This window comes from Erithacus rubecula (assembly GCF_903797595.1).
Source record: "Erithacus rubecula genome assembly, chromosome: 13".
NCBI classification, from domain to species: Eukaryota; Metazoa; Chordata; class Aves; order Passeriformes; family Muscicapidae; genus Erithacus; species Erithacus rubecula.
Window position 1 is genome coordinate 3771752 of NC_136665.1, and position 26756 is coordinate 3798507.

The 26756-nt window shown below is 37.4% G+C and overlaps 2 protein-coding genes across 2 annotated transcripts in view; one reads left to right on the forward strand and one right to left on the reverse strand.

Annotated features, from left to right (window-relative positions):
* The window catches only part of CENPP (centromere protein P), a gene marked incomplete at its 5' end in the record, with an annotated part of 109336 nt that overhangs the window by 66604 nt on the left and 15976 nt on the right, over positions 1 to 26756 (forward strand). The window lies entirely within an intron of this gene.
* ECM2 (extracellular matrix protein 2) lies at positions 10532 to 25231 on the reverse strand. Its single transcript, XM_079317168.1, has 10 exons — positions 24963 to 25231; positions 21415 to 21671; positions 17288 to 17476; positions 15569 to 16045; positions 15144 to 15259; positions 14334 to 14469; positions 13439 to 13596; positions 12986 to 13125; positions 11564 to 11890; positions 10532 to 10930 (listed from the first exon to the last, which is right to left on the reverse strand). Exons 2-10 carry the CDS (start codon positions 21653 to 21655, stop codon positions 10735 to 10737), a joined length of 1980 nt encoding a protein of 659 aa, XP_079173294.1. The 5' UTR covers positions 21656 to 21671; positions 24963 to 25231; the 3' UTR covers positions 10532 to 10734.

The window sequence follows — 26756 nt, forward strand, 5'->3', positions numbered from 1 at the left end:
TCCACCAATGAGACAATTGGTTGAAAATTAGAATTCTGTCTTGTCTTAAAATACTTATGTAATGTTTATGAGTAATGGCAGTTGATTTTTTTGAGCAAAGGATAGATGTGTATCCAACACATAAGTAGTTCAGAATACTGTCTCACCATGGTGAAATATGCAGATGAAAAAGAATTTGGATGGTGTTTTATATTTGAAATTATCTCTTCAGTGATATAAAATGCTACCTTTGATTTCTTTCTTGAAAATTACTGTATTTTGTATTACTTGATATGTCTGAGAGAGCAAACATATGCTGCCATATGTGGCTAATGCTTCCATTGCAATCTCTGTTTTAAGCCAGTCTTGTATACATTTGTTATTCTAAAACAAACTAAGTGCTTTTTCATTTTCTAGCACTGTTTATAAATGTGGTTTACATAATGTGATGAATCTAACATCAACTGCACAAAGCTGCCTTGGAGCCTGCCCATCACATTTTAATAACATGACATATTCCTTTCGTGCTCACAACCCGTCCATGTGCGGTGTGGTCACATATTTTGGTTTTAGCTAAATTTTGGCTCCTCTCAGGCTGGACTACACCATTTAACCAGCTGAATATACAAAATCTGCCCTTCAGCTTCTTGTAGTTCACTTTGATTCTTCAGTATCTATATATAAATATATTAAAATATTTTTATCATTATGCATGAATCATCTTTTGCTCGTTAATAGTTTTTAGCATGTTTTTGGCAGCAAACTTAAAAACTGCATCAAAATACAGTTTCCTTTGCAGTCAAAGTCCTGAGTCCCTGATGTTTGTTAGCAACACAGCAATATTGCAGGGTGGGTCACAACTTTGAATATTGAAAGCCTGTGTACAAAAAGAGCCATAAAGTCAAGTGTACATATCCAAACATCCATGGGATTGTCAGGCTCATCGTGGCTTTTATGGATGCAAGGATGTGGTGACCTGGAATGACTGGAGAGGCAAAACATCACCTGAAGGGTTTTTCAGCCTTGCAGACAGTTTCTCATGCCTCTGGAGCATCACTTAACTTTGTTCTATCTCAGGCTACAGATTCATACAAATTCCTCAGTATGGGAATGCCAATTTCAGAAGCTCCCACCTGATTTATTCCCACCTTGATCCTGTTCTCCTTGGTCCAGTGGAAAGGTTTGTTCACCAAACTGGACCAGGAAACTGCTTTTCCTGATCATTGAAGGTCTTGAAATCAGTGCTGGTGTCTGTGCATGTCAGTTGTCAGTCGTGCTTGTGATGCTGCTCACAGGTTTGAATAATGTGGCATGGCATTTTTATGAAGTATGGGTATTTATCTGCCTTAGAGACATTGGAAACACCAGACATTCTTTCACGGAAAATCAAACAGTAGTTAAAATCAAAAACTCTGCAACCAGTGCCAAACTACTGAATCACTCCAACAATAAGTTCTAAAGGAAAATTTTCTGTTCTGGAATACAAGCTGAACTGAGAACAACATTTCCTCACAGTATCAAGCATTTACTCTGCCAAAATTCAACAATGCCCTAAAAAACCCCAATTCTTGATCACCTGCAAATGCTGAATTTCCCCCATTTTCCCTCTTGTTATATCAAAGAGGATGAATAATGTGAAATGTAAATGAGTTCATGTTCTTAGACAGCCTTTGGGTAGATTCCTATTGTTCAGAACATAAAGGCAGTGCTTAAAAGTGGTGACTGTCATCAAGTTCCAGTGAGTTGGTAGTTTTAAGAAAAAAGAAATGTAGCCATCTAGTGGGGGGGGGGGGGGGGGGGAGCAGGAGGGAAGGCATTTTAAGGCAAAAAGATAGTATAATTTAATTTGGAATTAGTTCCTATTATCTTTACTTATCAACAAAGTAATTTATATTAATTAAAAATCCGAAGGCCCAAAAGAGGTTTGTGATTGAGTATTAGAAGTGGAAACAGTGAATATCACATTCCTGAGATAGTAATTAACTACAATTTGCACTTCTTTGTCTAATGAAGAACCTGGGTCTGTAAATGTTTGCATGTACTTTGAGCACATCTGTTTTGTAGGTGGAAAAAGTAACAAGGAAGATCTCCAAACTCAATTTGTTTGCAGGTTTTGAAACACATTTTTTTACTTTGGAATAGTAGAAATGAAAGCATTTCTATCATTACTAATCATTGCTAATCATTACTAATAATACTAATAATAAGGAGGGTGTACTCTGATTCAAGAAGTTATTTCCCTGTCATGTTAATTAACTCAGCCTGTGTTCAGATGTGTGTTTTTATCTGTGGGAATTTTCTGGGAGGGCTTCATTTGTTTCTCATCAACACAAAAGCAGTAAATCTGTCATGCAGGGTTGGGTCTAGTTCTAAATACTCCCAAGAAATTGGGAGCCTTCTGAAAAAGTCTGATTTACTTTTAGCTAAATGACTTCTGCTACAGTTTTAGTATTACTTCCTCATAATTATTCTACTTTTAAATTGTATATGATGTTCTAGTGGACATTTTTAAAAAGGCAATTCAATTTGCTTTAGTCACTTCTGTACCATAAAGTGTTTTGTTGATTTTTAGCATTCATTTTTTCCCCTTTCAGCTGTAGCGAAAAATCACAAATAAATCCTATCACTATCTTTTTTAATTAACAATGAAAAAAGTAGGAAGATAACGACTCCTAAATGAAGTTATAAGACCAGGCAGAAACTAGAAGAGAAGGGTTGTCAGGCAGATGTCCTGATACACTATTCCCAAAGGTATTTGTTTGTAAATACAGGAGTATGTTAGTTAAGAAGCTTGGTACCATGGGTGGGTTTGCACTGCTTTTTGTCAGAGACAGAAATCCACTGGATGACAGAAGCTCCTTTTACCACTCAGTGGAAATATTTATGTAAATTGAAAGAAAACTTATGTCATAACTGCATATTAACTTGTGGTATGGAAAAGGAGATCTTTTTTGTAGAGCAATTTGTAAAGTAGAGGGTATTATTTTCTTCTTGAACACTTGTGTTCTACAAAGGATGATTTCCATTTGGCTTTACCACAGCAGAACAAAGGAGCCTTGACTTGAGAAAGTAGCTTACCAATGAATAACTTTTATTTTGTTTAATAAGCAAATTATATCTTAATGTCATATAATCACAGAATGGTTTGGGCTTGAAAGGATCTTAAAAATCACCCAGTTCCAACCCCCTGCCATGGGCATTTCTGAGCATTTAATTCATATGTGACTATACTTCTGCTTCATGGTTATTAGAATTTCTTTTTTTTTCCACTTAATGGATAAAATGTACATCTCCTCACATAAAACCAGAGGATGTTCTTTGCTCAGGTTGGAAAGAAATTAAATTCAGCTAAAATGGAAATTAATCACTGTTTCTGTCATTTAAGGTTTTACCAGAGGCTCCCAAAATAGCCTGCAAAATAAACACAGAATACAGGCAATGCAGATTAATTTGAACCCATATGTTGTCAAGAAAGAGAATAATTATTTTGATGTTTTCAAGGCTAAAACTAGACCAACACTAAAGAAATCAGTGGGTGGCAGGTTCAAAACAGAAGGAAATACTTCATGAAACATTTATAGTTCAGCTGTAGAAATGTGCAAGAAAGTGAAGTGAATTTTAATATTTCATATAGACCCAAGAAGTAATTGGTCTAATTGAAAGAGGAAAAGTCTTGCTTCCTGAATTCTTTGTAATGAGAGCCAAAGTGAGCTGGAAAAAAAGGGAGAAAGAGTTTTTCCTGGAAGATTTGCAGTGAAAAACCTGAGTAAGTCCAGAACCATCCTGTGTTAGAGGGAAGCCATAGATGTTTATATAGAACTGTCAGTGAAAAGGGGTTGAGAACCACAAAGTATTCCCAAGGGCTCTCATTCCCTGTCAGATTTTAGGGAGCAGAATTTGTGAGGCCAGAGGATGAAGGGTAACAGCATAGCCAATTTTCAGGGCTTTGGAGTAATTGCTGTGAAAAAAAACAAGTACATTTTAATCCTTTCTCCTAATTTTAATCCTTTAAAAATACCATTACATAACTCACTTAGAGAAGATTCTTGTCTTTGTTGATAGTGTTGTTGAGGATCTAATATTTCCACAGCTGTGTTCAGTATTACTCCTTTGAGAAAAGTATCTGTCTTGTGGAAAAAATAAGTCAGCTTTTATGCATTACTATCATATGAAAAATTCTCACAGAGAAACATAGATTTGTTTCAGTATTATTGCATGGAAATCCCACAAATTTCTGTGTATATGTTCATAATACTGCACACTTGGAATGGAAGTTCTTTCCACTGTATTAATAGAACTGCTTCAAAGTGCTTTGGAGGAAACAGTATGTTATGAGCTGGTCTGAATAACTCACTTTATCAAAGACACATTAATGTAAATAGCAGTCTAAAACAGAAATTATGAATCAGAAGTTTGCATTCAATAACTGTGTGGAAATCTGCATCCTGTACAAAGAATTAAACACCAAACAAAGGGAAATTCTACCAAACTACAGTGATTGTTTACTCAGTGGATGTAGGAAGTTCCTTACATAACAGGCTATTAGAGAAGAAATTATAAGGTAAATGGTTTTTAAGATGAACCTTTTAAATAATCCAACCCTGAATGCTTTAATTAACTTTAATCCCTAAATCCTTGGGGGAAAAAAGGCTATTTATTGAATGGAGCCAGGATGGCTCAAGCAGACTGGAAGAATATTGTCTGGGGGGATTCTCTCAACTCTTGAGTATTTGTTCAGTAGAGACTGCAGAGAATGTTTGTGTCCACTGTGGCTGGCAAAGCCATGGAAATGGTTATGAAGCCTTGGCAGGAGCATTGCTGGCCTTTATGGGGAAAGTGAATAGCACAGCCTCTGTACCTCCCAAACACCAGGTGATTTTTTTTTAATCCAGCCTAACAGTTGCTGGACCTTATCATAAATAATCAGGCATTTCCCCCAACTGCCTTGCTCCTAATAACCAGAATAGTTTTGCATGATTTATGATCCTCTAGAAAAGTAATGTTTATGAAGGAAGCTGCAGTCGGACGAAGAAACTTTGTTCCTTTTTCTTGACATTAATATGATCTTCAAACTAGTTGTAAAGCACATTTCCCAAGCTGAAAAAATTGCAGTTTCTGAATGCAGAGCTTTGAATGCCCCAGATAAACCTTATTACCCAGAGAACTCCCAAGTAAAAATAAGTAAAAATTGGTGACTTTAGTCATCTGGACAGTTGATTTTGGGGATAACTCTCTGGATTCCCACAGAGAGGCACCAATGCAGGACAGACCTGTAGGAAAAACAGATCAAACTGCTGGTTTTAGTGAGGGACTGAAATGGGATGGTTCGTGTGAGCTGCGTGGGCTCATACAACAGTGTTCAGCTACTGGGCCATGGCAAGAGGTGAAGCTGCCCTCAGCCTCCAGCCCATCTATCTCTCTGCTCAAATGAGATTTCCCTTTGTATCCTGTATTATTATTATTATTCCCCTTTATTGTCCTGTATTACCCTTCAATACTTCACTGTGAGAATTTTTACCAGATTACTGCAGAGCTGAGGCAGTTGTGTGCTGCTCCAAGGAACTCCAGAGCAATGACCACATTGTGTGTTGGGAAACTTTATGAACTGTTCAGAGGCTGATAAAGTCAGTGAATACTTAAGGAAATGTGGAGGACACTGTCCAGCAGTTAGGCAGGGTGAGGAAGGATGAGGCCAGGCTCTATGGGGAATGCATAAGCAGAACTGTCCTGGACCAGGTCAGAGCCCAGCTAGGCCAGTCCCCTGCTCTGACAGTGACTTTTCTATGGAGAAAGGTCATTGTTGTTTCTTCCTTTGTTTCCACTTTCCTTGAAGTAAAGTAAAGCTATGGTTTTGGGCCAGATGTTTCATTTAGTTTTGAGAGTCACCCTGAGATAGTTTGGCTTTTTTCTGCCATTCCCAAGGGAATGGCTGGAGCTGTGTCAGGGGAGGTTTAGGTTGGATTTCAGGAAGGTGGGTGGTGGGGCACTGCTCAGGGAATGGTCACAACCCCAGGGCTGCCAGAGCTCCAGGAATGTTTGATCAACATTCCCAAGGATGCATAGAGTGGGATTGTTGGGGTGTCTGTGATCAATGATCCCCATGGATCCCTTCCAACTCAGAATATTCTGTGATCCTTTTAAGACTGATCAAACATTATCCAGTTGAGAGAAGAACATTTTACTGTGTGAAAAAGTTGACACCACAGTTGGTTTACTTTTGCTTTACTAACTTTCAGTATTCAGTATTTCAGTATTACAAAAGGGATGATAATTCATCATTAATTGGTTTATGGTGTGGGCAAAATATTCTATGCAGTACTCAACTCTGTAAGTTCTTTCAGAGATGCACAATGGTGCAGAATGTGTTCTTAAAGGTAATTTAGTGACCCAGTAACTCTTGCATCATGTAGAATGGAAGATTTTTATGAAGAGTTCTGCTTGATATTCTCCATTTAAAGTGAAAAGGAAAGAACAGTGCTGTGTCTTTATGGGTCTCTCCTGATGGAATTTTAATGTAGAACAGGGTGTCTTTATCAAGGAACATTGCATCTGTAATGAGACTTCATAACCTGGTTATTGGGAACATTAAACACTCTATTTCCATTTAATTTTATTATAGCACTTGTGACAAAATTGTTCAAATTATGCTTGTAGGCATTTGAGTATAGCTGCTTGGTACCTGAATTGGTATAAAACTTAGGAGTGGGATGTTAATTTATTGGGAAAATAAAAAGCTAGATTCATTTTGATCATATGATTATTTCTTAATGTGGAAAAGGAGATCTGTTTAATACATTTTAGAGGTTTTTAAGTGACGTCTTCGCTACTTTTAGATGGAAAAAGTGTTCCAACATTTTTCCACAATACTTTGGGGCCTTGAGACTGAACAGAAGTTGTTGACATCTTTAAATCAGAGCTCTTATTTCACATGTCTGCTGTTTTTTCCCCATTTTAAATTGTCTTCAATGTGCCAAGAGAGTAAAATTAAAGCCTTGAAATAGAGTTTGGGATTCAGTAGTAACTAACTGTAAGAGAGGGGTCATGTTACTAAAGATGCAATAAAAACAGGGATCTCTTTTGTTCATTAGGAAACAGAAATGTGTCTGCTGAGCAAGTCCAACATATTATTATAAATCCTTTTGCATGGATGTTTGTACCTTTTTCATTTTACAAGAAGACAGTGAGACTGTTACATAGGCTTCCTTCCAAATGAGGGTTGGTTACATGGTTCACTAAACCTCTGAATGCTTCTGCCGCCAAAACCAGCTTTAAAGGAAATCTCTTTAAAAACATTCACTGTTTCCAAAGTTTGGCTTTACCTCTGTGGTTGGGATGTTCTACAAGGTGGTCATGGTGTGGTTCTGAGCCCTTAGAACACTGATTTTACCTGGTTTGGTCTTCCAAAACCTGATCTGTGTGTGACTTCAGCGAGCAGAGGTGGTGAAGTTGTAACAGATGTTGGTACCTCAAGTTCTTTGTTGTTTTGAGACTTGGTTGAGGCTGTAAATCCAAAGTAGGTCCCTGGAGTTACAATTCCAACCAAGGAGAGATTTTGAAGCTTCCTGGGGAATCTTCCAGAACACCAGAAATTGTACTGGTCTGCAAGCCCACAGGCAGCAGACTTGTTCTCTGCAAACTGCTTCATGCAGGAAGTTATCAGGGTTGTCGTGTAATTATTTATTTACTTGTAATTTTACTATTTTTCTGTCTGTAGACTTGTCTGAAAGTTGGAATAAAAACATACATTGGAATATAAATATAGTACTTAAATTAGAAAATGTTTTCTCAGCAGAGTTTCCACCAGTTAACTCTGGTATTACCACACAGCACAAATCATAAACTGTTTATTTTCTTGCTGTGATGTAACTGTTTATAAAGCTGTGACTTGAGAGATCTTAAAAGTTCATTGATTTCTTTCAGTAAAAGCACAAATTTTTGGTAGGGAAATGTTAACATTCTATTTCCTAGTTCTGATAGTTTTTTTCTTTTAGCATGCTAAGAGGGCTTTGCAGTAAGTGCAAGCATGGTGGATATTTCAGAATCGAAAATCAGAAATTGTATCAACCATTCTCTGTAGTGTTACTGTAAAAATGAATAAACTGAGTGAAATTCACTCTGTCATGGGCAACTAGAAAATTCAGACATGAGTGATTTGTAGCTTTGGCGTGGAGGGATCTCTATTTATTAAATTGAAATGGAAAATGGAGTAGTGTAGATAGTGTGAACTCAACATTTTTGAGGTCTCAGAGATTCTAATAGCCTCAACACAAGGGCATTAATAATGCAAATCTCATTTTGGGAGGTATTTGGTGCCTATATTTTTCTGATGTTTTTGTGTGGGTTTTTTTTTGATGTGTTTTTTTCCCTAGGAAAGTTCTTTTACCTTGCTTACAGAAAACAATACCTCTAATTGTTCCTTCAAATTCAGAAAGCTACCCAAGTGTCCATTGAAACAACATTATTTTGTTGGAGACCTTTGCAGTTTTTATCTTATCAGAAGTGCCAGTCCCTGGCTCAGGCAGAACCTCAAAGTCATCATTTACTCAGTAAAAATAACAGTGTCTTTTATGCCTCTTGTATTAATTAATAAGCAGGATGTCTTCTGCTATGCTACAATTTATAATGAGATTTAGCAAATCTTGTCAAAATTCTGATGTGGGATACTTGAGCCCACAATCCAAGTCAGAATTTAGCAATCTAAGAGAGATTCTAAACTCCTAAAAATCCTCTTGCACCACAGAGCATTGTAGTTCTGGAATTGCTAGGCCTATTGAATCCTAACCTCTCCTATTCTGGTCTCTTACTGACTGTAAAATATAAATATAAAACATCTTTCCCTCTTTTACTTTCAACATTCACACCTTGTGTTCAGATCTGTTTACCTTGCATTTGTCTCTGGCTGGGTTACTGAAAGCATCGTAATCAGGGTTTTGCTGTAATGTAAGTAGTTTCCTCTCTGAAATGATTAAAAAATTCTGATGGGACATCTCTGCAGTCTTAAAAACTTGCAGCTGGTTCACTCTTGTATTTATCTGTGAATAGTAGTCAGCTACATCTGTGTGTGAAGAACAGAAGTGAGAATGCTGCTGTGCATCTCCCAGATCTGATTGCCTGACAGAATTGTTACTAGATTGGCTTAGCACGATCTCCCTCAAAGGAATTCTCACCAGGGACTTGCCATGAAGGCTCTCCCAGTATTTATACAGATATATATGTATATGTATATATATGTGCATACACACACAAATATACTATTTGATAAGACTTCTGAGTCTGATAACACTTAGCAGAAGTATTATTCCATTCTCAATCCAAATGCTTTCTCAAAGTATATTAGTTTCCAATGTACGCCTGCAAAAAATAATTATTTACCCAAATATATTTTCCAGAATAAAGTAACTATAGTGGTTTTGTGTTGAGTTTTATAAGAAAGCCCATTCCAGTTCCAGTGTTACTGGTTATTTTGAAGAGTAGATTTAAGCTGCTTCCATCTGACATATGGAAATGTTGTGCAGGTTTAATTGCCGTGGATTTCTGAAGTGAGCAAGAACCCACTTGTTGCATACAACAACAAACACATTCCCTTGGCTTCTTTCTGCTCTGTTCCATTTCAAAAGCATTTTCTCTTCAGTCTGTCTCACTACTGGGACATTTCACTGGTGATGTAACTACTTTAGGTCACCTTCCCTTGCTGAGGGATTCTCACAGGAACAGCTTCTACAGCCTAATGTCAGGCAAGCTTGATACTCAGTGTATTAAACCCCTTGCATAAAATTCACTTTTATGGTATCTTAATAGTGAAAAAGTACATCTTGGAGAAAAAATATATTAATGGTCACAATACATCTTGATTCATCTATATTTTAACGGTGTTATCCCCTGCAAATCCAGTGGAAAATTTCTTGTGGGTCTTATGAGTCTGAATGTTTGATAAGAGAAGAATTCTTCTTGAATGAACATACTTGTAGCAATATGTGGTGTTGTGCTTAAATTTATTATAAGACTGCACATCCTATACAGTATAAAAATCTAACAAACTAACTATTGTACAAATGAATGGAGCCTATTATTGTGACTTTAAAATAATTTTAAAAAACTAAAATACGCTTTGTTTAAAAGAAAAAAACATCCAGATAGAAATTAATTGTTCATTCCTCTAGGCCGTCAGAATCTGTGTTTGAAGATAGGAAGTTTTTAGGGTCATCTAAAACAAACAAGCAATTAAACTTTTTTTCTTAAAATTTCACTTGGAAGAGAGCTTAACACTGCAAAATGTTTGGTAGAAAATCCAGTCCTGTGTGTGTTTTAAGAAATTTGATTCCTGCATTGCTATAATGTTCCTAGCTCGAGGATTTTTATCTTTCATGTACAATTTTTACAGTTTAAATGTTTTACATTCAGTTAATCAAATCAGACAGGACCAAGCTGAGGGTTCAGTTGTATTTTTAAATCCTAAAATCTGATCTTATAGAGGGTGTGCCTGAAGGCACAGTGTGACCTGTTATGTTTAAGTAGAATAAGGTCAGTAGAAATAAAAATAGATATCATAATCTTAAGCTTCAATTTTTACATTTAATGGTTTATAATGAAACAATATGAAGAAACACACTGGTACCTTACTTCAGTATATAATATACAGTATCATAGTTATGGTAGTAGGAAGGGTTTAAATCAGAAATAAGCAGACCAGTGAGTAGAGAGAATAAATAAAGCTGCATTCCTAGAGATGGGGGCTGCAATACAGAGCTGGGGGGTTTATTTGGTCTTCTTCTGTGGTTTAAGAACAACACTGCAATAGGATCTTATGCATGAAAATGAATGTGGGGAGAGCTGCCTGGTGTTGATGTAGTTGTTTTCGAGGTGAACGTGTTCCAGGTGGGAATCTTCACTCTCCTCCTCACTGTGCTCGTGGCTGCTGTGGCTCCTGCAGATCCGTTCTGGGGGCACCGTCCTGTGACACGGGAGCAATCAGGTCATAGTCATTCCACATAACTCTTAACTCATCATCTGCTTTATAGCTGCTGTCTGTTTAGATATTTGAAAATGTTCACTTATTCAGTGTATTAAATGTTATCAGTTACATATTTACTGAGGACTTTCAAAAGCTATTCTTTTAAACATTCTCCCTTGCATTATTTTCTCATTTATAATATACTGAGTTTTCCTGAGGAAAGTATTGCCACGTGTTTCTGAATGAAAACTGTGTCTGACACATGGGAATTCTCTCTTGGTCATTCCTTTGCCTTACAAAACAGCAGAGGGCCTGGATCAGGCATGTGGCTCCACAGCTGGGGCTGCTGGAACCTGCACCAGGTGACTCCGGCTGCTGACTCCTCCCTTTATTTTGTTATGACTTTGGGCCCTGCTCCAAGAGCAGAAAAGCTGGTGATGAGCATTTTCAGTAACTGTGAGGAAGGGTGAAATCTCACTTTTATCATATTAAGAAATACTGCAGAAGAAAACTCAGGATTCAGCTCCTCCTTCAGATTTTTTAAACAAATATTTACTTAAAAATAACAAATTACAAAAGCAAAGCATGTATTTTTTTTAATGTCATTGATGTAACAAAGAGCCTGGAAATTACCTTATTTTATTATTGTTCAGTCTTAGGAAACGTAGTTTTCTCATTTCATCAATCCCAAAGGGTACAGCCCTCAATTCATTGTGATCCAAAAACAGCTCCCTCAGGGAGTGGTAAGCTCCAAAAAATGACACAGAGTCGATGCCATCATCAGTGAGTTTGTTAAAGGACAGGTAGAGATACTCCAGCCCTGGCCTCATGTGGCCAAACACATAGCCTGGAATCCTTTCAATCTGATTTCCTATAAGCACCAGATGGAGTAAAGATTTTGGCAGGTAGGAGGGAACATGATATAACTTATTGTAAGAGAGGTCAATTGACTCCAAATTCCTGCATTAAAGGAGAAAAGAAAAAAAAAGCTGAAACCCCTCTGAGCTGCTGTGCTGGCAGTGCTGTGTTCTGTACAAGGCCCTGCTTCATGGCATTACCAGAGAATGAAATTTCCAAGGGAAATTTGCTTCTCTTAATGGAGCAGAATGCGTTTTGTGGAACATGGTCATGCATAATTACTCTGGGAATAGAAAGAATTAAGTCATGAATTACCAATCAAGCACAATGATTTTGTTGATGGGAAGAGATGTTCAGTAATGAGGGGAGAAGGGGGTAGGGCTGAACAGGGGAATCCCAAGGGACTAATTTGGGATTGCTGCAATAAAGAGTTACACTGAAGAACTGGAACAACTTTGGGATTTCAGTCATTATCTCATTAACAGGGAGTTTTAGCCCTTGTTCTGAAGCCCATCTGAAATGGAATTGTGTGAATGGATCAGTTCCATGTGCTTCATTTCCAGGGATGAGGGATGCTGTCAGTAGTAACAGTGGTTGTTTTCATCTTAAGAAATTGATAAATTCAGGAATCAAGGGTAGGGCTGCAGCTGCCAGTGGTGGCCAGGTACCTTACTCAGCTTTGCAAATTATTTAGCAGGAATATAAAAACCATCTCATCTTTTACTGCTCACATTCTCATTGCTCACTCTGCTTGTATTCTACTCTTAGACAATGCAGCTGCACAGTCTTCCCTTCATCTTATTTACTTTTATAATTTTTAATCCAATGGGAAATAAGACTAGGACAGTATTAAATTATTTTTAAATTACCTGTGAGATAATACAAAATTGCCATTTAATTGTATACAGTTCTATTTATAATTAATGTTCATTTTTGAATGGGTGGTCAGAAAAACATTGACTTTTATGTTAATATAGTATAAATTTGAGATAAAATATCTTTCTACTTGACAGCTGACTGTCTTCTAGATTATACAATTAAGCAAAGGAAATTTAGAAAAATTAGTGAAGGAAAACAAATCACAACATATTACAACTCTAAGTTAAAAGCAATGAAGTGCAAATATTTATTTGATTATCTGACTCACTAAAAACAAAGAAAATTAAAATAAATATATTTTAAATGTCTGGTACTTACTCTTGGTTTATCCAAGCCAAAGGTGCTATTCTGTGCTCTTCTAATTTGTTATGTTTCAGCCCAATGATGTTGATGTTTCTGGTGTGGTTAAAGCAAATTTCTGACACTTCTTCAATTTGATTATGTTCAAGATATAACTCCTGTAAGTGCATTTGGGAAGAAAATTTGTGAGATCAGGATAGGCTGGGATTACCCATTGCAAATTCCAAATGGAGCAATCACCTGTCCCCAGTATTACCTGGTCTATCTGTTAATTCTGAATCTGAACCAGAGTCAGTTTGTAGCTGGAGTGGGACCTTCAGAAATACAATTTTTCAAAGCAACTGATTTGTTTTCTCATTTGTGAGAATACAGATTGCTTTGAAAAGGCAAAGAGAAGGAATTACATCTTTTTGGGTGTTTGGGGGGTGGTTGTTGTTAGTATTTATTTTGGTTGGTTTGTTTTCTTTTTACCTCAAGAGTCGCAGGAAGACCTTGTGGGATAATTCTAAATTTATTTCTTCCCAGTCGCAAATAAGAAAGACTTTTCAAAGGATAAAAGGCCAAAGGACTGACATTTGCTTCACTAAGTTTATTTCCTTCTAATTCCAGAGTGACCAAGTTCTTTAAATCTAAGGGGAAAAAGTTTAATTTCAGTTTATTAATGCCATCTTATATCTTCTTAAAATACACATTCATAATTTAATAGTCTTAAAGTTACCTAGAAAAAATAAAATGAAGTTATTATCTCATCATCATGGAATTATATTGTTTATAAGTTTGTAGAGCTTTAGAGATTGACCACAGCTTTATTTACATTTTCCTCTCCCAGTCCAAATGGAAAGAGCAGCAGCTGATCCAGTTTAGATGGGACCCTTTTGGCAGGAAAGGATAGGAAGCAAAAAAGTCCATCAAATTCTGACATGGATGGTACCCTTTTTTTTTCTTTCTCTTTTTTTCTATTAGCCTGTGTTTAAATTGGTTAACTCCAATTATATTCTCTCTTATTTTTCATGGACATCAAACTCTGTTCACTTCCATGCAATTTAAAAATAACTAAAATGGTTTCACCACACATAAAGCCATCAGGTTAAAGGTGGGGATAGTAGATGTCTTCAACATGCTTCAAATTCACCTCCTCTTAGTGACCTTAAATATAAACTGCATTGGGAGAGGAGTAGTTGCATAAGGGAAAATATAATTTTAAAACACTTTGTCAAGCAAATCTTTCAGCTTTTGTTACCTTTTGAAAACATGGCACTTTAAAGCTAGTAATTATTTTTCTATATCAAACCAGGCACATTTGGTTCACCATTCAGCTTTTCAAACTTATTTTTAGCTTTTCATATGAATAATATTAGTCTTTTACCTTTTAAGCCATCTTCATCAATGGCATGAAGTTGGTTGTCATTTATTTTTATTTCTTCCAAAGTTGATGGTAATTCAGAGGGAATAAGTACCAGCATATTTCCATCCAAATACAAACGTTTCAGCTTTTTCAGGATCTTATCACAGGGATGAAGAGCACTTAGATTATTATCAAGGTGCAAAATACACAGTTAAATACACAGTTAAGATTTTCTTAAGCACACACTTTGTAAGGTTTAGCAGCAGTGCAGTATTTTGAATTCGAAAGTTGGGGTTTTTTTTTTGCTGTCAGTCTAGTTAATAGGTTGCTTTCTACTAAATATTAACAGAAGTGCCAATTAATGTCACATGTAATTGGAAGAGCTTCCCCACAGCCCTGCTGCAGTTCCCCAGGATCATTATTTGCATTCCTGCTGCTCTCTTAAATCATGGAAGTATTGCCTCACTACACTGTGCACTATTTCGGGCTTCAAAGTACGTGCATTTAGAAATTCTGTGCTTATCCTCTTAATTTCTGAGCAAACTGATGATTTTCTGTAGATCAGCAAATTTACTCAGGCAGAAGGACAGCATCTTTCAGTAACTGAGGCTTTTTATGCTTAAACCAGCTTTAAAAATTGGTATGAAAAATTACCATACCTTAATTTTAATTACTGATTATAGTGAGAGATTTCTCACATTAGCAGTTGAATTTATACAATGCTTACTTATACAAGGCGCAAAGTGGTTTAGATCCCTAAACTGAAAAGCAAAAAACATTCTTTTAAGTAGTAATTATTGAGAGGGTAGCAGAATAGTTAGGCCTTCTTACTTTGAATGCTTTGGGACCTATGCCAGGAGAGGTAATGTTATTTTTACTCAGATCAATCCATTCCAAATTAGGTATCCCATTGAATGCTTCATCTGAGATAGTAGTGATGCTATTTCCTGGGACATAAGGTAAGAAAAAGGTTTGAGTTATGAAATAGTCTGCACTTGAGGTGTGGAATATTGCACCTAGAAAATATTTTACAAAATAGCATTATGGACAGTAATTTAGTGTAGATATCTTCATCTTAGTATTTAAACACTGGCATGCAAATCTGATGTTTCTCTTGTCTTGTTTTAAAGGCTTAGCTGTAAAATTAGTTCTAAAACTTCTCCATGTTAAGGAATGACAAAGCATTAATAGTGCTGTTGACTGCATTTGAGGGTGGATGATGTTTCAAAAGTCATCAAAGCAGAGGCATTAATTACCTGTAAGGTCTAAACTTGTTAGGTCTGGATCTGAGATGGGAGGTATTTGTGTAAGTTTGGCATTAATGCAGCTTACTGTGGTGTCTGAGGTGGAACATCCAGATGGCAAAGGAGGAGCTTCTATGGGTGGAACAGGAATTGGGAAATGAGATGGATTTCTGAAAGCACCATCATCTTCATCACTTTCATAGTGCACATCTGCAGCTCCCGTTCTGGGGACAGGCAGCCTCCCTCTGCGACGCCCTTTGTGCCTCTGGCGATTCTTCCTGCCTTTCCTTTTTCTTTTCTTTTCCCCTTTTTTGTGACCCTCCTTGTCTCTAGTCTCTATCACTTCTGTTGGAAACAGCTCATCTTTCTCCCCTTGAGCTCGTGCTGATGGCAGAACATTGGTGGTGTCAAGGTCCTTGGGGTCTGGGGAATCACCAGACAGCTCACTGATGTCATCCAGTGAAGTTGTATTGAAATCCAACGAAGAGGCTAATGAGGGAAAAAAATCCCAAAACAACACAAAAGAGTCTGATGAAACTAAAATATTAGTAAGCACTGTAAACTGTATGTATGTATGTAAGCACATACAGTAAAAAATTATGACTATAGAATATTATTCCTCTTAGAATACAATTTGAAGAATAAAAATGTGGTCTTAAATTGCTGCTTGAGAAAAGACACACTTGACTGAGAAATGATTGAGGCAACCATACAGAGCAGTTTACACAGCTATGATTCCTGACAACTCCAGACAAAAAGGTGGAAAAGTTAATATAGCTTTCATTATCCTCCTTTTTGACTTATTATTAATTATGTTTTTTGTGTTGATGGAAGCGTCTAAAGAGGAAAAATAATGTGTCTGGGAGTGGGAGCTAATTTGGAAAAAATTCACAAAGGTCAAGACTTGTTCTCCTCCAGAAGGGATTGTCAGGGGAGGAGTTGGCTGCAGGTGGGGATCTCACCAGGGAAATGCATTAACTCCATTACCAAAATGCAGTTTTTACTTCCATAATAGGACAATTCTAATAAAAGGAGTTTAAATGTCTCAGTCAACATGACTTTTACAGTGAATTCCTGTGATGTCTCAGCTCAGAGTGTCACATGCACATACACATGAGGATAAATATTTTTTACAGCAGGAGGAGATTGAATTCAGTACTTTGCAGATATAAAATATTGGGAGTGTGGGAAGGAAAGGAAGGAAATTACATCTCATATTTATCTCCTCCATTCTTTTTCTTTTTAGAGGTACCGTTTTTATTTAAATTATTGTGAAAAACCAAGATTGTAGTTTTGCGGCTTCTCTCGTGAATTTACTTTCTTCTCTTGATTTGCACCAAAATGCTGCATGTTTTTGCACTCCTGACATATATTTACCACTCTGTATGTCTGATACATCAGTAATGGCCAGTAGTTATTAATTGATCCTTTGTAAATGGAAATGAGATAGAAAATATAAGATGTTATTTCTTCATACATTTCCAAAGTTCATTACAAAGTGTAAAGGGGGGAAGTAAAAACGAAATACAATTATCTTAACTTCTTTAAATGTGTCAAACTCATCTGACAGTACTGGCAGAAACCGGGGTCAATTTGAGTAAAAACTCTGAAGAGCTGCTTTTATCATGGAATTCAGGATAATCTATACCTTGTAACTCTCATGAAATGCAGTGTTCATGTAGGGTTTTAAATGAAGCAGTTTCAAAACAGTAAACCTGTGATGTCCCATACCAGTCTCAGAACACACTGGGCAGCATTCTCCTGCAGGAATGATGGTCTGGGGACATTCCAGAGGGTGACACATGGCTGTGTCACAGATCACCTCTCCCTTGGAGCACAGGCAGGTGACACAGGGCTTGGGAGACCACACAGCTTTGTCAAACATGATCATCCCGTTAGCTGTGCACTGCCCCTTCTTCCCTAGGAACAGAAAATGGGAAACTGCAGTTAAAAAGCTTAAAGTAATCCAACCAGTGTTCATTTAAAACTTTGGAAAGAAGCACTGCTATTTGTTCTCATTTTGAAAATATGTAAAATACACCCTATTCAAACGATCTTATCATTATTCCCTACTTTCCATAGCTGTATTCAGCTTATTACTAATCTCCAGTTATGCAAAACTTGAGTATTTTTTCAAGACTTTCTTCTGTTCCTCTCTTGTGCACTAGAGATCTTTTCTAATATCTTGTACAGTAAATAAGGAAATTTCATTGAGGCCCTGCAAACCTGGAAGGATAACAATATTCAGTTTATAGTGACATCTTGGTGGAAGTAAAGTCCATTCTGGGACAAATGATGAGATGGAAAAAAATTTCCACTTCCCTGTAACTTTCTTTATCTGAAAAAAAAAAACCAAAAAACCAAGCCAAAAAAACCCAAATCAAACACCTCTTTGCTAGAAAAATAGCAATCTAGAAAAACTTGTGCTACGAAATACTCTGTCTCTCAAATTTCTGGACATGTATCTACAAAAGATTGAGATGTCCCCAGGGTACCAGTTGAAATTTTCAGAAAGAAATGTAATTTTTTAAGATCTAGTCAGATATTCAGTAGGTAAGTGATTTGCAGAGCACAGAGACTTGGGAAGGAAACTAATCCCAGTCTCCCTTTGCTTCCAGTGGTGGAAGCAGAATATTCCCTGGGCAGTTTTCACCCAGACTCCAGCATAAACATTGCACTTTAGCACAATGTTTTTTTATATTTTTCTTCTTTTGAGAAAAGGAAAACCAAGGTTGAGATTTCTTCATCCTGTGCAAATATTCCTATTTTTGCATGTACCTCTAAGTCTTGTTGAGAAGCTGAACTCCCTCACACCTCCCTTTTCCTCTTTCTAACAACCTAAGAATGCATTGCTGAAGTGTTGTTTTGAGATGAAAATCCATTTCCAGGTTAACTTTTTACTTGCCTTCATATAAAGAAAAATAAATTTCTTCTTTTCCTATTCAATTTGACTTCCCCCTTCAGATGAAAATGAATGTGGTGGGAAAATCTTATCTCACCTGAATCTGCATGCCAAGAGACTTTCACTTGTGGTGCACAAATTGGCCTTGGAGGGGTTCTTTGCAGGGTTTGTTTTCTCACACTCAACTCTGCTCCATGTTTAGTTTTAATAAGAGTATTCAGGATAGCCTCTAAATAACCTGGTAGACTATTGCAAATATTTGGTTTGAAATGTCTGGAATTAATATTTGTCTCAAAATGAAGCGTTTTACAAAGTCTTTCAAGGTAGTCCCAATTCATAACAAAGATTCTTCCTTTGTTCTTCTACTTCAAGACCACTGGATATAAATCTGTTTTCTACAATAAAAATTAATTATCAGAATAATCCAGTTTGGTTGATCCTCTATATTCCACATATTTTAAAAAGTGCTTTGATTTAAATCGCTCTTAGGACAGAAAAGGGAAGAAATTAAAGTTCTGAGTAGTTGCATCTTGGTTTTTCGAAGGTCTGGGACATTTCTGCATCATTTCAGCTGCATAAAACTGTGCTCTAAGCATCTCCAACCATGTCAACTGGAGGAGGAGAGGAATTGGCCCAGGCCAAGTGTTAGTTGGCTTTAAATTCCTTGTCGTTCCACCCAGGTATCTGCAATCCAGCTGTTTGCTGGATCCCAGTTTTGGGGTTTATGTGCTTGCCAGTACACCACAATATTTCTTTTAAATAATCTCCAAAAGAAACACAAAAAGAATCCTGCACTTTCTCGTGTTAAACAATAAAACATCAGCTGCTCCAGAGGAGCATATTCTGGCCTGAGAAGCAAATTCTTGTGTGCTTCCTAAAATTTTTTCTTTTGTTTTAGCTACTAGAGTGTATCAGAAGTGGGTGCAAATGTTGTCTGAATAAGCATAAAGATATGAGTTATCAGGCTTGGCCTCTGCAGGCTTCTTTAATAAATGATTTTTATTTTTTTTTCTGTGTACATGAGAGCTGCATAAAGGGCAGGAGCAGTGAGTGCTCAAAAACCAAGGTTTTATTACCCTTTTGGTGCATTGCAGAGCTGCTGTCTGGCATTGCTGGGATTCCCAGAACCCCTGTGAGACACAAAAAGGATGTGCTCCTCAAATTTCCTGACCACTGAGTCACTTCAGCTTGGTGGTGTGAGCAGAGATCAGAAGCAGTGCAGCAGTGAACATCCTACTCTGCCCTACCTAATGGACAACTGCAAATCATCTCATGTTGTGCCAACTGTTTGATTTAATTTAAATGTTCACATTATTCTAATCTATGTCTGGTTACTGTTAAATCTCCATTCAGCTGTTAGTTTTCATCCTGCATATATTTGTAAATATGGGCAGGTTTTGGGTTTTTTTTTTAAGTCTACTAAGAGCAAAACAAGTAGCTAAGAGAATGGAAATTAATGTTTGGATTGCATTTTCTTCTATTCTGAAGCATGATTAATAATAGTGTTCTATTATTTAATAGGCTCTGTTTTTTCCAAATCTGACATTAACTTGAAAAAATTTTGAACTTTAAAAGCTAGACTAAAAAATACCTTGTGGTTCCAGTCTTTGGCAGATGAGCATAGGACTTTTAACCTTTGGAAATATGGTGTAAATTCAGCATGGAGTTCCAAATAAAATGAGTTCAGTGGTTTTAGCTCAGCTTTTGGATGCAAGTCCAGATAGAAAGAAACAAGCGGGGTGGGGAGGAGGAAGAGCTGTGCATTATTTCAGCATGACTGATGGTCCTGACAGAAACTCTGGAATATCTGACATGAAGTGTACACTGCTTACATGGTATTTTCCTCTGTTTAATTTTAAAAATATTTTTAAATTAAAGGTTTGACATTACTAATGTGTATAATACTGTAATACACACTGAAAATGCCATAATCCAGAGTTTTGCTAGTTTTCCTATTCAAACCCCTTAGTTTAAAATATTTGATTTGAAATGGTTCAGCCTTTCTAAAGTAAGGGTTCACAACAAACAGTAATTGTGGAGAAAGAGTGGCTGATTTGTGTTTGGCCACTGAGGTCTCTTAACCAAGTGGTCACCTCTGTTGTGTGACACAATGAAAGACTTAAATTCTTGCTTATAATAATAGATTATTATCATTTTATATAGAATATGGTGATAAGGGCATTCTCTTTTTTTCCATTAAACTGATTAAGCTGCATATGAAGTTTTTACTTAGTGTGTGATCTCTTGATGGAGGAATGGGAATATCTGTATCCATAAAATACATTACTACAGCAATGTAAAAACCTCTGGATTACCAAAAAGGCAAGTTTTCTATAAATCATACTGTTGAACTTCTATTAAATAAATCTGGGTTCTCAATATAGGTGGAGCATAAGAGTGGTCTTGTGTTGCATAAGTAGGATTTTTTTCTCTTTCAACTCAGTTTTCCATCATAAGGGTCTTGATTATAATGTAACTTCTATATTGCAGCTACTACCAAGTGTTTTTAAGTTATTTACAAAATCAAGAATTATTCCTGAAAGTTTCATGTGTAGTTTGCTTTTCAAAAATGCAACCCATAAAGTAAAAATAAAAACTTGAATCTATTTTAATTAACACTGCTGTTACTGGTGTTGAGGCCTCGGTGAAATGTTAATTGACTGAAGAGATGTATTGAGCAATACATTTTTCAAAATAGCCTTCAAACTTGCTACATATCAGAAGTTATGAAAATGCCCCAACAAATTTTTTGTTAGTTAAGATCAGAAATAATTGCAGGAAATATTGCTGTTACGTGGCAAAGCAGGTTTCAATCAAAAAGCCTCATAATGCCACCCAGAAAATGACTGCAGAAGGATAAAGGTACATGTGGAAGTAGAGCTGAAATAAAGTTTTGAGTTTCTATGTGTGAAATGAGAAGTCAGCCCCCCAAGGAGCAGAGGGGCTCTGTTCTCACCTGGTAGGACACTGTAGGTGCTCTCGTGTTCCCCCAGCCCCACCAGGGAGTTAAACACGCCCATCACGCTGTCATCGATGTTAATGAGGGGGATGCTAATGAGGGGCTCCATCCTGGCTGCGCGGGGGCTCCCGTGCCGCATCCTCCTCCTGAGCCTCCTGCCAGCTGTGCCTGCAGCTGGGCACAGCTCGGCACCCAGCGACAGCAGCAGCAGCAGCCACAGCAAGGACGGAGCCTGCATGGCCCCTCCGAGCGTCCTGCAAGGGCACAGAGACACATCAGCTCCCTGCACAGCTTCCAGAGCATGGCACTCACACTTACTGTACCTGCTGGGGCACTCTTGGAGAGAAACTGCCCTCTGAGAGCTACAGTCACCACTTTGATTTAGTGATTCCCAACAGTCAAACAGGTGCTGGTTTGTGGTTGGGGTTGCATTTGAAGAGATGGTTTCGATTTGCAGTGCAGTAATTGTTGGTGCTTCCAGCAAGGGACTTCTTGAGAGTTCTATAAAGTGTGGTGTGTCTTTCTTTCTTTTTCTTTTTTTTTCCTTTTCTTTTTTTTCCTTTTTTTTATTGTTGGTTGTTTTTTGGTTTTTTTTCTTTTGATTTCTAGTATTTCTTACAGTGTATGGTAACTTCTGAGTGTGGGAATCGAAAAGTAACAGAAAAAAGCCCAATTCCAATTCATTTGTGATGTGCTGCTCTAATTGCTTTTGAGTTGGCGTTTCTGTGTAAAGTGTTTTTTCACTCTAAATGAAGAGGTGTTGCTTTTCCATCCATCCCTGGCCATCCTCTTCTCTAACAGGATCTGCTTGGTTCTGCAGAGGGAAGTTTGTGCTATTTGTGACATCCCACAGCTGCTTTTCCAGTGGAAGCTTTTATTAAGTGTTGGCTCTAGTAAAGTCAATCTAGAATGAGTTGTGTTCTGCATTTACTTATTAAAAAAAATTAAAAATAATCGAGCCTTCTTATGCTTGTGGCAGAAAAATTACACTGACTGTCACCAATAGGTGGCATTCCAAAACAGAGCAGTCAGGATTCAGGAGCATGCACAGGAGGGGTGTCCAGCAGTGGATTGCTGCACCAGTGTGCAAATAAGACCCTGCATGTCCAAGGTCATTAATGATTTGTCAGAGCTCTGTTGCATAATTCTTTCAAAAAGGAAATGCTGCTGTCCCTTGGCCTATTTTAACTGAAATAGCAGAGACAGGACACATTTGTGTTCTTGGGAGAGTGAGAATTAGTGAAGGACTTGGGGCTCTTGGGCTTTGTAGCCAAGACAAGGCTTAGAGCATGACCCTGGTTTTAATCTGAGGAAGTTCTGAGGGGATTAAAAAATACTTTTTCTTAATGTTCATCAGTCTGGCTTTACATGTCATCTTTCACTTTGGAGTTAATCTTATTATGATTATATTGTGTAAATATTGGACAGTATTATTTCAGGAACTTGAACTGTGCTTTTGCTGAATTAGATTTTGTTAAAAAGCTTGTTCATCTTGGTATTTTCTGATTTATAGAACAGGTCGAGTTTTTGGTACAAGTTGCCTAACTATTCTTTAACATAAGGCATGTTATTGGCTGCATGTTTTTCATGCTTTCTACATCATAATTCTCATATATTTTTTATTCTCATGTTTTAAAATGGGAAATTGTGAATAAGCTTGAGTATGCATTTTACTTCTTTTGAATATTGTCATTTTTGTGTTCGCTATTTTAATTTTAAAATATTATTGCAAATTTAGACATTGATTTGCAGAATTTGAAGTTAATGTTTTTATTTTTATATGAAGGGAATTTGAGGAGTGTCTCACACAAATCCTCACAGCATCTCCTGGAATGGCAGGTTTTGAAATGAATCCAAACTTTAGCTTGCTGCTTTCTGCCCCTCAGAAATCACTTATTCCAAAATGCTGTATGAACTATAGGTTTTTATTTACAGCAATTGCAGTTATTTAACATCTCAGATAGATGCAGAAGTTGCCCTCTGCACTGCAAATGCCTTTTCTTGCTGAGAAAGTGCTCATTTCTGAGTGCCTTGGGACAAGTGAGCCAAAGGCTTTGGTGTCTGCCTTGTAATGAGTGGCTGTAAAATGACACAGGAAACTTGTGTTCCACCAGCTGGGCTCAAACACACCGAGAGTCCTGGGGGGAAACTGCATGTGCAAAGAGAGGCTTGGCCATGTGTGTTTATTCTGTAACTTTCTGACATCTTAATTATGGCCCCGTTGTTCTGGGTACTCTATAATAACACCATAGCTGTGCAGTTACAATGCTGCTACATTGCACTTGGGATTTTTGAACATTTAACCATTTCATCCTGTGAGAGAGGCACATATTGGCATGACTGAAATACTTTTCCATTCTCCATCTGTTTTAAAAGTCAGGAATAATATAGGGTGCATTATATTACATTAAGTGTACAAAGTATGTTTTGCTAGGAACTTAAAGAGTAAAATTCTATAGTAAGTCAAATTATTTTTAAAGTGAAAATTGGTTTCATAAAACAATTCACAAATACAAATTTTTAAAAATCAGAAACAAAACAACAGAAAACACCCCACACCTCCCAAAAATGTCTCTATAAACTAATCCTGTTCACATATGTGAGTTTATATGCTGTTTTTTTAACTCTTCAACACTTGAAAGTTTAATATTGCTACTTTCAACCAAATGGCTTTCTTTGCATGCAAACACTGGGCTACTGAGTTCCTTTCCTTGGCTGAGTTACAAGTGCTGCCTCACATTTAAAGGCCCAAACTGAAAGGCCTTGGGTGCTTTGGGCCTTTCCTGCCCATGTCTGGGATTCTAAGATTATCTCTCAGGAGGTTGCATTTTGTATAGGGCCAGCCAACTTTTAATTTGGGGAAAATTCAGCCTATGCAATTAATTACTTTGATAATGAATCATTGCATAGTAAAATAAAATTATAGATCTCCAGTGTAATGAAAATATTAACTGTTTGTGATGCCAAATAGTCTCAATGTGGCTGCATTGTTTTTTTCCATTTTACCCATAAATATTTAGATCAGGCACAAGTGAAAGTATCATTATAACCTTTACTTTTACTTTGTAATGTGTTCAGCAATTTATTTTTATCTTCAGTACCTCTCAGTTTGCTATTATGGTAATGGAAATAGTTAATTTTTAAAGTAGAAAACCTTTAGAAATACCAGAGTATCAGAATTTATTAAATAATCAATCTTTATCAATTCAGTCAAAATTCAAACACATTTCTAAGATGTCTGTGTGATTTCTCATGGCACACAGGGGTTAAAGTGCTTTACCAAGATTTTTCACTTGCTCTTTTTTAAAAGCATAGCACAGAAATGAGTTACATTTATCCACAGCAGCCAGAGCAGTTGCACTTTGCTTTAGTTTAAGTTGGATGTACGTGGCAAACATTCAGACAGAATAGAAAGCAGCTCAATAAAAGCTAAATATAGCCCACATTATTTCATTTCAAATATTACATATTTGCAAAGTTAACATGAAGTTTAAGCCATTCAACACCATGCTTTAAGCAGTAATTTAAAATGTAAAACATTTTACCTTGTAATCTAACCTAACAGCAGATTCTGCTTGCTGTCATTTAGTCTCCCGTTGCAAATGAAACAAAATCTCAGTGATATCTTTAAAACAAACAGAGAAACTGTAGGGATTGTTGAAACATGTGAGATGATTCCTTAGTTAAGTCTGAAATAGCTTCTTCCCCAGGGGCTGAGTTCTGTGTGCAGAGCTCAGCTGTGCTTGGAGCTCTGAACCTCGCCCGGGCAAATGAGGAGCAGCACAATGCCTTCGGTCCCGAGGCTGACAAGGCACAGCTGGAAATCCTTCTCCAGTGCTTACAGCCACATAAGGAACAAGGAAATGGAGTGTTTTCAAAAGAAACAAAAAATTGTGTATTTTATTCAGTGCTGGTTTATGTATTTTGAAGTTTCGTTTCCAAGACTTTCATGTTGATTTATTTAAAATAATAAGATCTAATGCAATTTGGCAGATGTAGCCTTAACATAAAAACATTTATTAAAATAAGGACTTTTTTTTTTTTTTTTAATTCATGTTTTCCTAATCTCCTCCTGCATTTAAAGCATGTCATCTATAAGCAGCAAACCTTTTTGTTGAAGTTTTAGCATGGAAAGTTTTTTTTTTTGTCCATTTACAGCAATGATTTCACTGCAAATTGTATCTTATGCATGGAAAAGAAAACGAACAAAGCACTTTCCCTTCATTTTTTCTCTTTGTAAGGCTAATTACATCCTGAAACATGATCCTGAAGCTCAGCTCTGCAGAAGCTGTAGGGAAGTTGGTGTTCCAGAGGGGAGAAGGGAGGGAATTAAGGGTACATTACCACAAGTCCTGTGTGTGCCAGCAGAGCCTTTTCCTGCATCCCCAGATCCAGGTGGGTGATGGGATGGGTCTGCTGAGCTTCAGAATGACAAATTCACCTGGAGCACCGAGCTGTCTGAGTTCTGCTGACATTAACAATCTGTCCTTTGCTTGAGCTCACTCTGAGGAATATTTAGACAGATAGTCATGGAATGGTGTAACCATTGAATTAACCATAATTGTTAACTGGTGTGTGGTGCAAAGATACATTGTCCCTTAAAACAGGCATTCAGTTCCTACTGTGCTCTGTTTTGCAAAGGCAAAAGAAGAAATATTAAACTTTGGTAATTTACCTGGAGCTTTTTGAAAGGAATGGAGACAATCACTTATCAAATGGAGTGAAAATTTGGATGGAAGGAACCTTAAAGTTTATCCCATTCCACTCCTCTGCTCTGGGCAGGGATGTCTTTCACTGTCCCAGGCTGCTCCAAGCCCTGTCCAGCCTGGCCTGGGACACTTCCAGGGATCCAGGGACAGCCACAGCTGCTCTGGGCACCCTGTGCCAGGGCCTGCCCACCCTCCCAGGAAACAATTCCATCCCAACATCCCATCTATCCCTGCCTTCCCTCAGCTTAAGGCCTTTCTCTCTTGTCCTCTCCCTCCATCCCTTGTCCCCAGTCCCTCTCCAGCTCTCCAGGAGCTCCTTTAGGGCTGGAAAGGGCTCTGAGGTGTCCCCAAAGCCTTCTCTTCTCCAGGCTGAACAGCCCCAAGTCTCTCATCCTGCCTTTGTTAGTGAGCTGCACATTCAGACACACCTTAAGGGATCCTTCACTCAGCTTAGAGGATTCAGGATTCTCACTGATGTCTCTGAGGTCCTGATTATCTTCTCCACTTTTATTAGGGAAGAAGTAAAGATAGCCTGAGGGGTCTGCAAAGACACAGGTCCCTCTACATGAAAATGGCATTGCACCTTCCTGCAATTAGCAGTAACACTTGAAAGTTGTAGGAGCTGCTAAA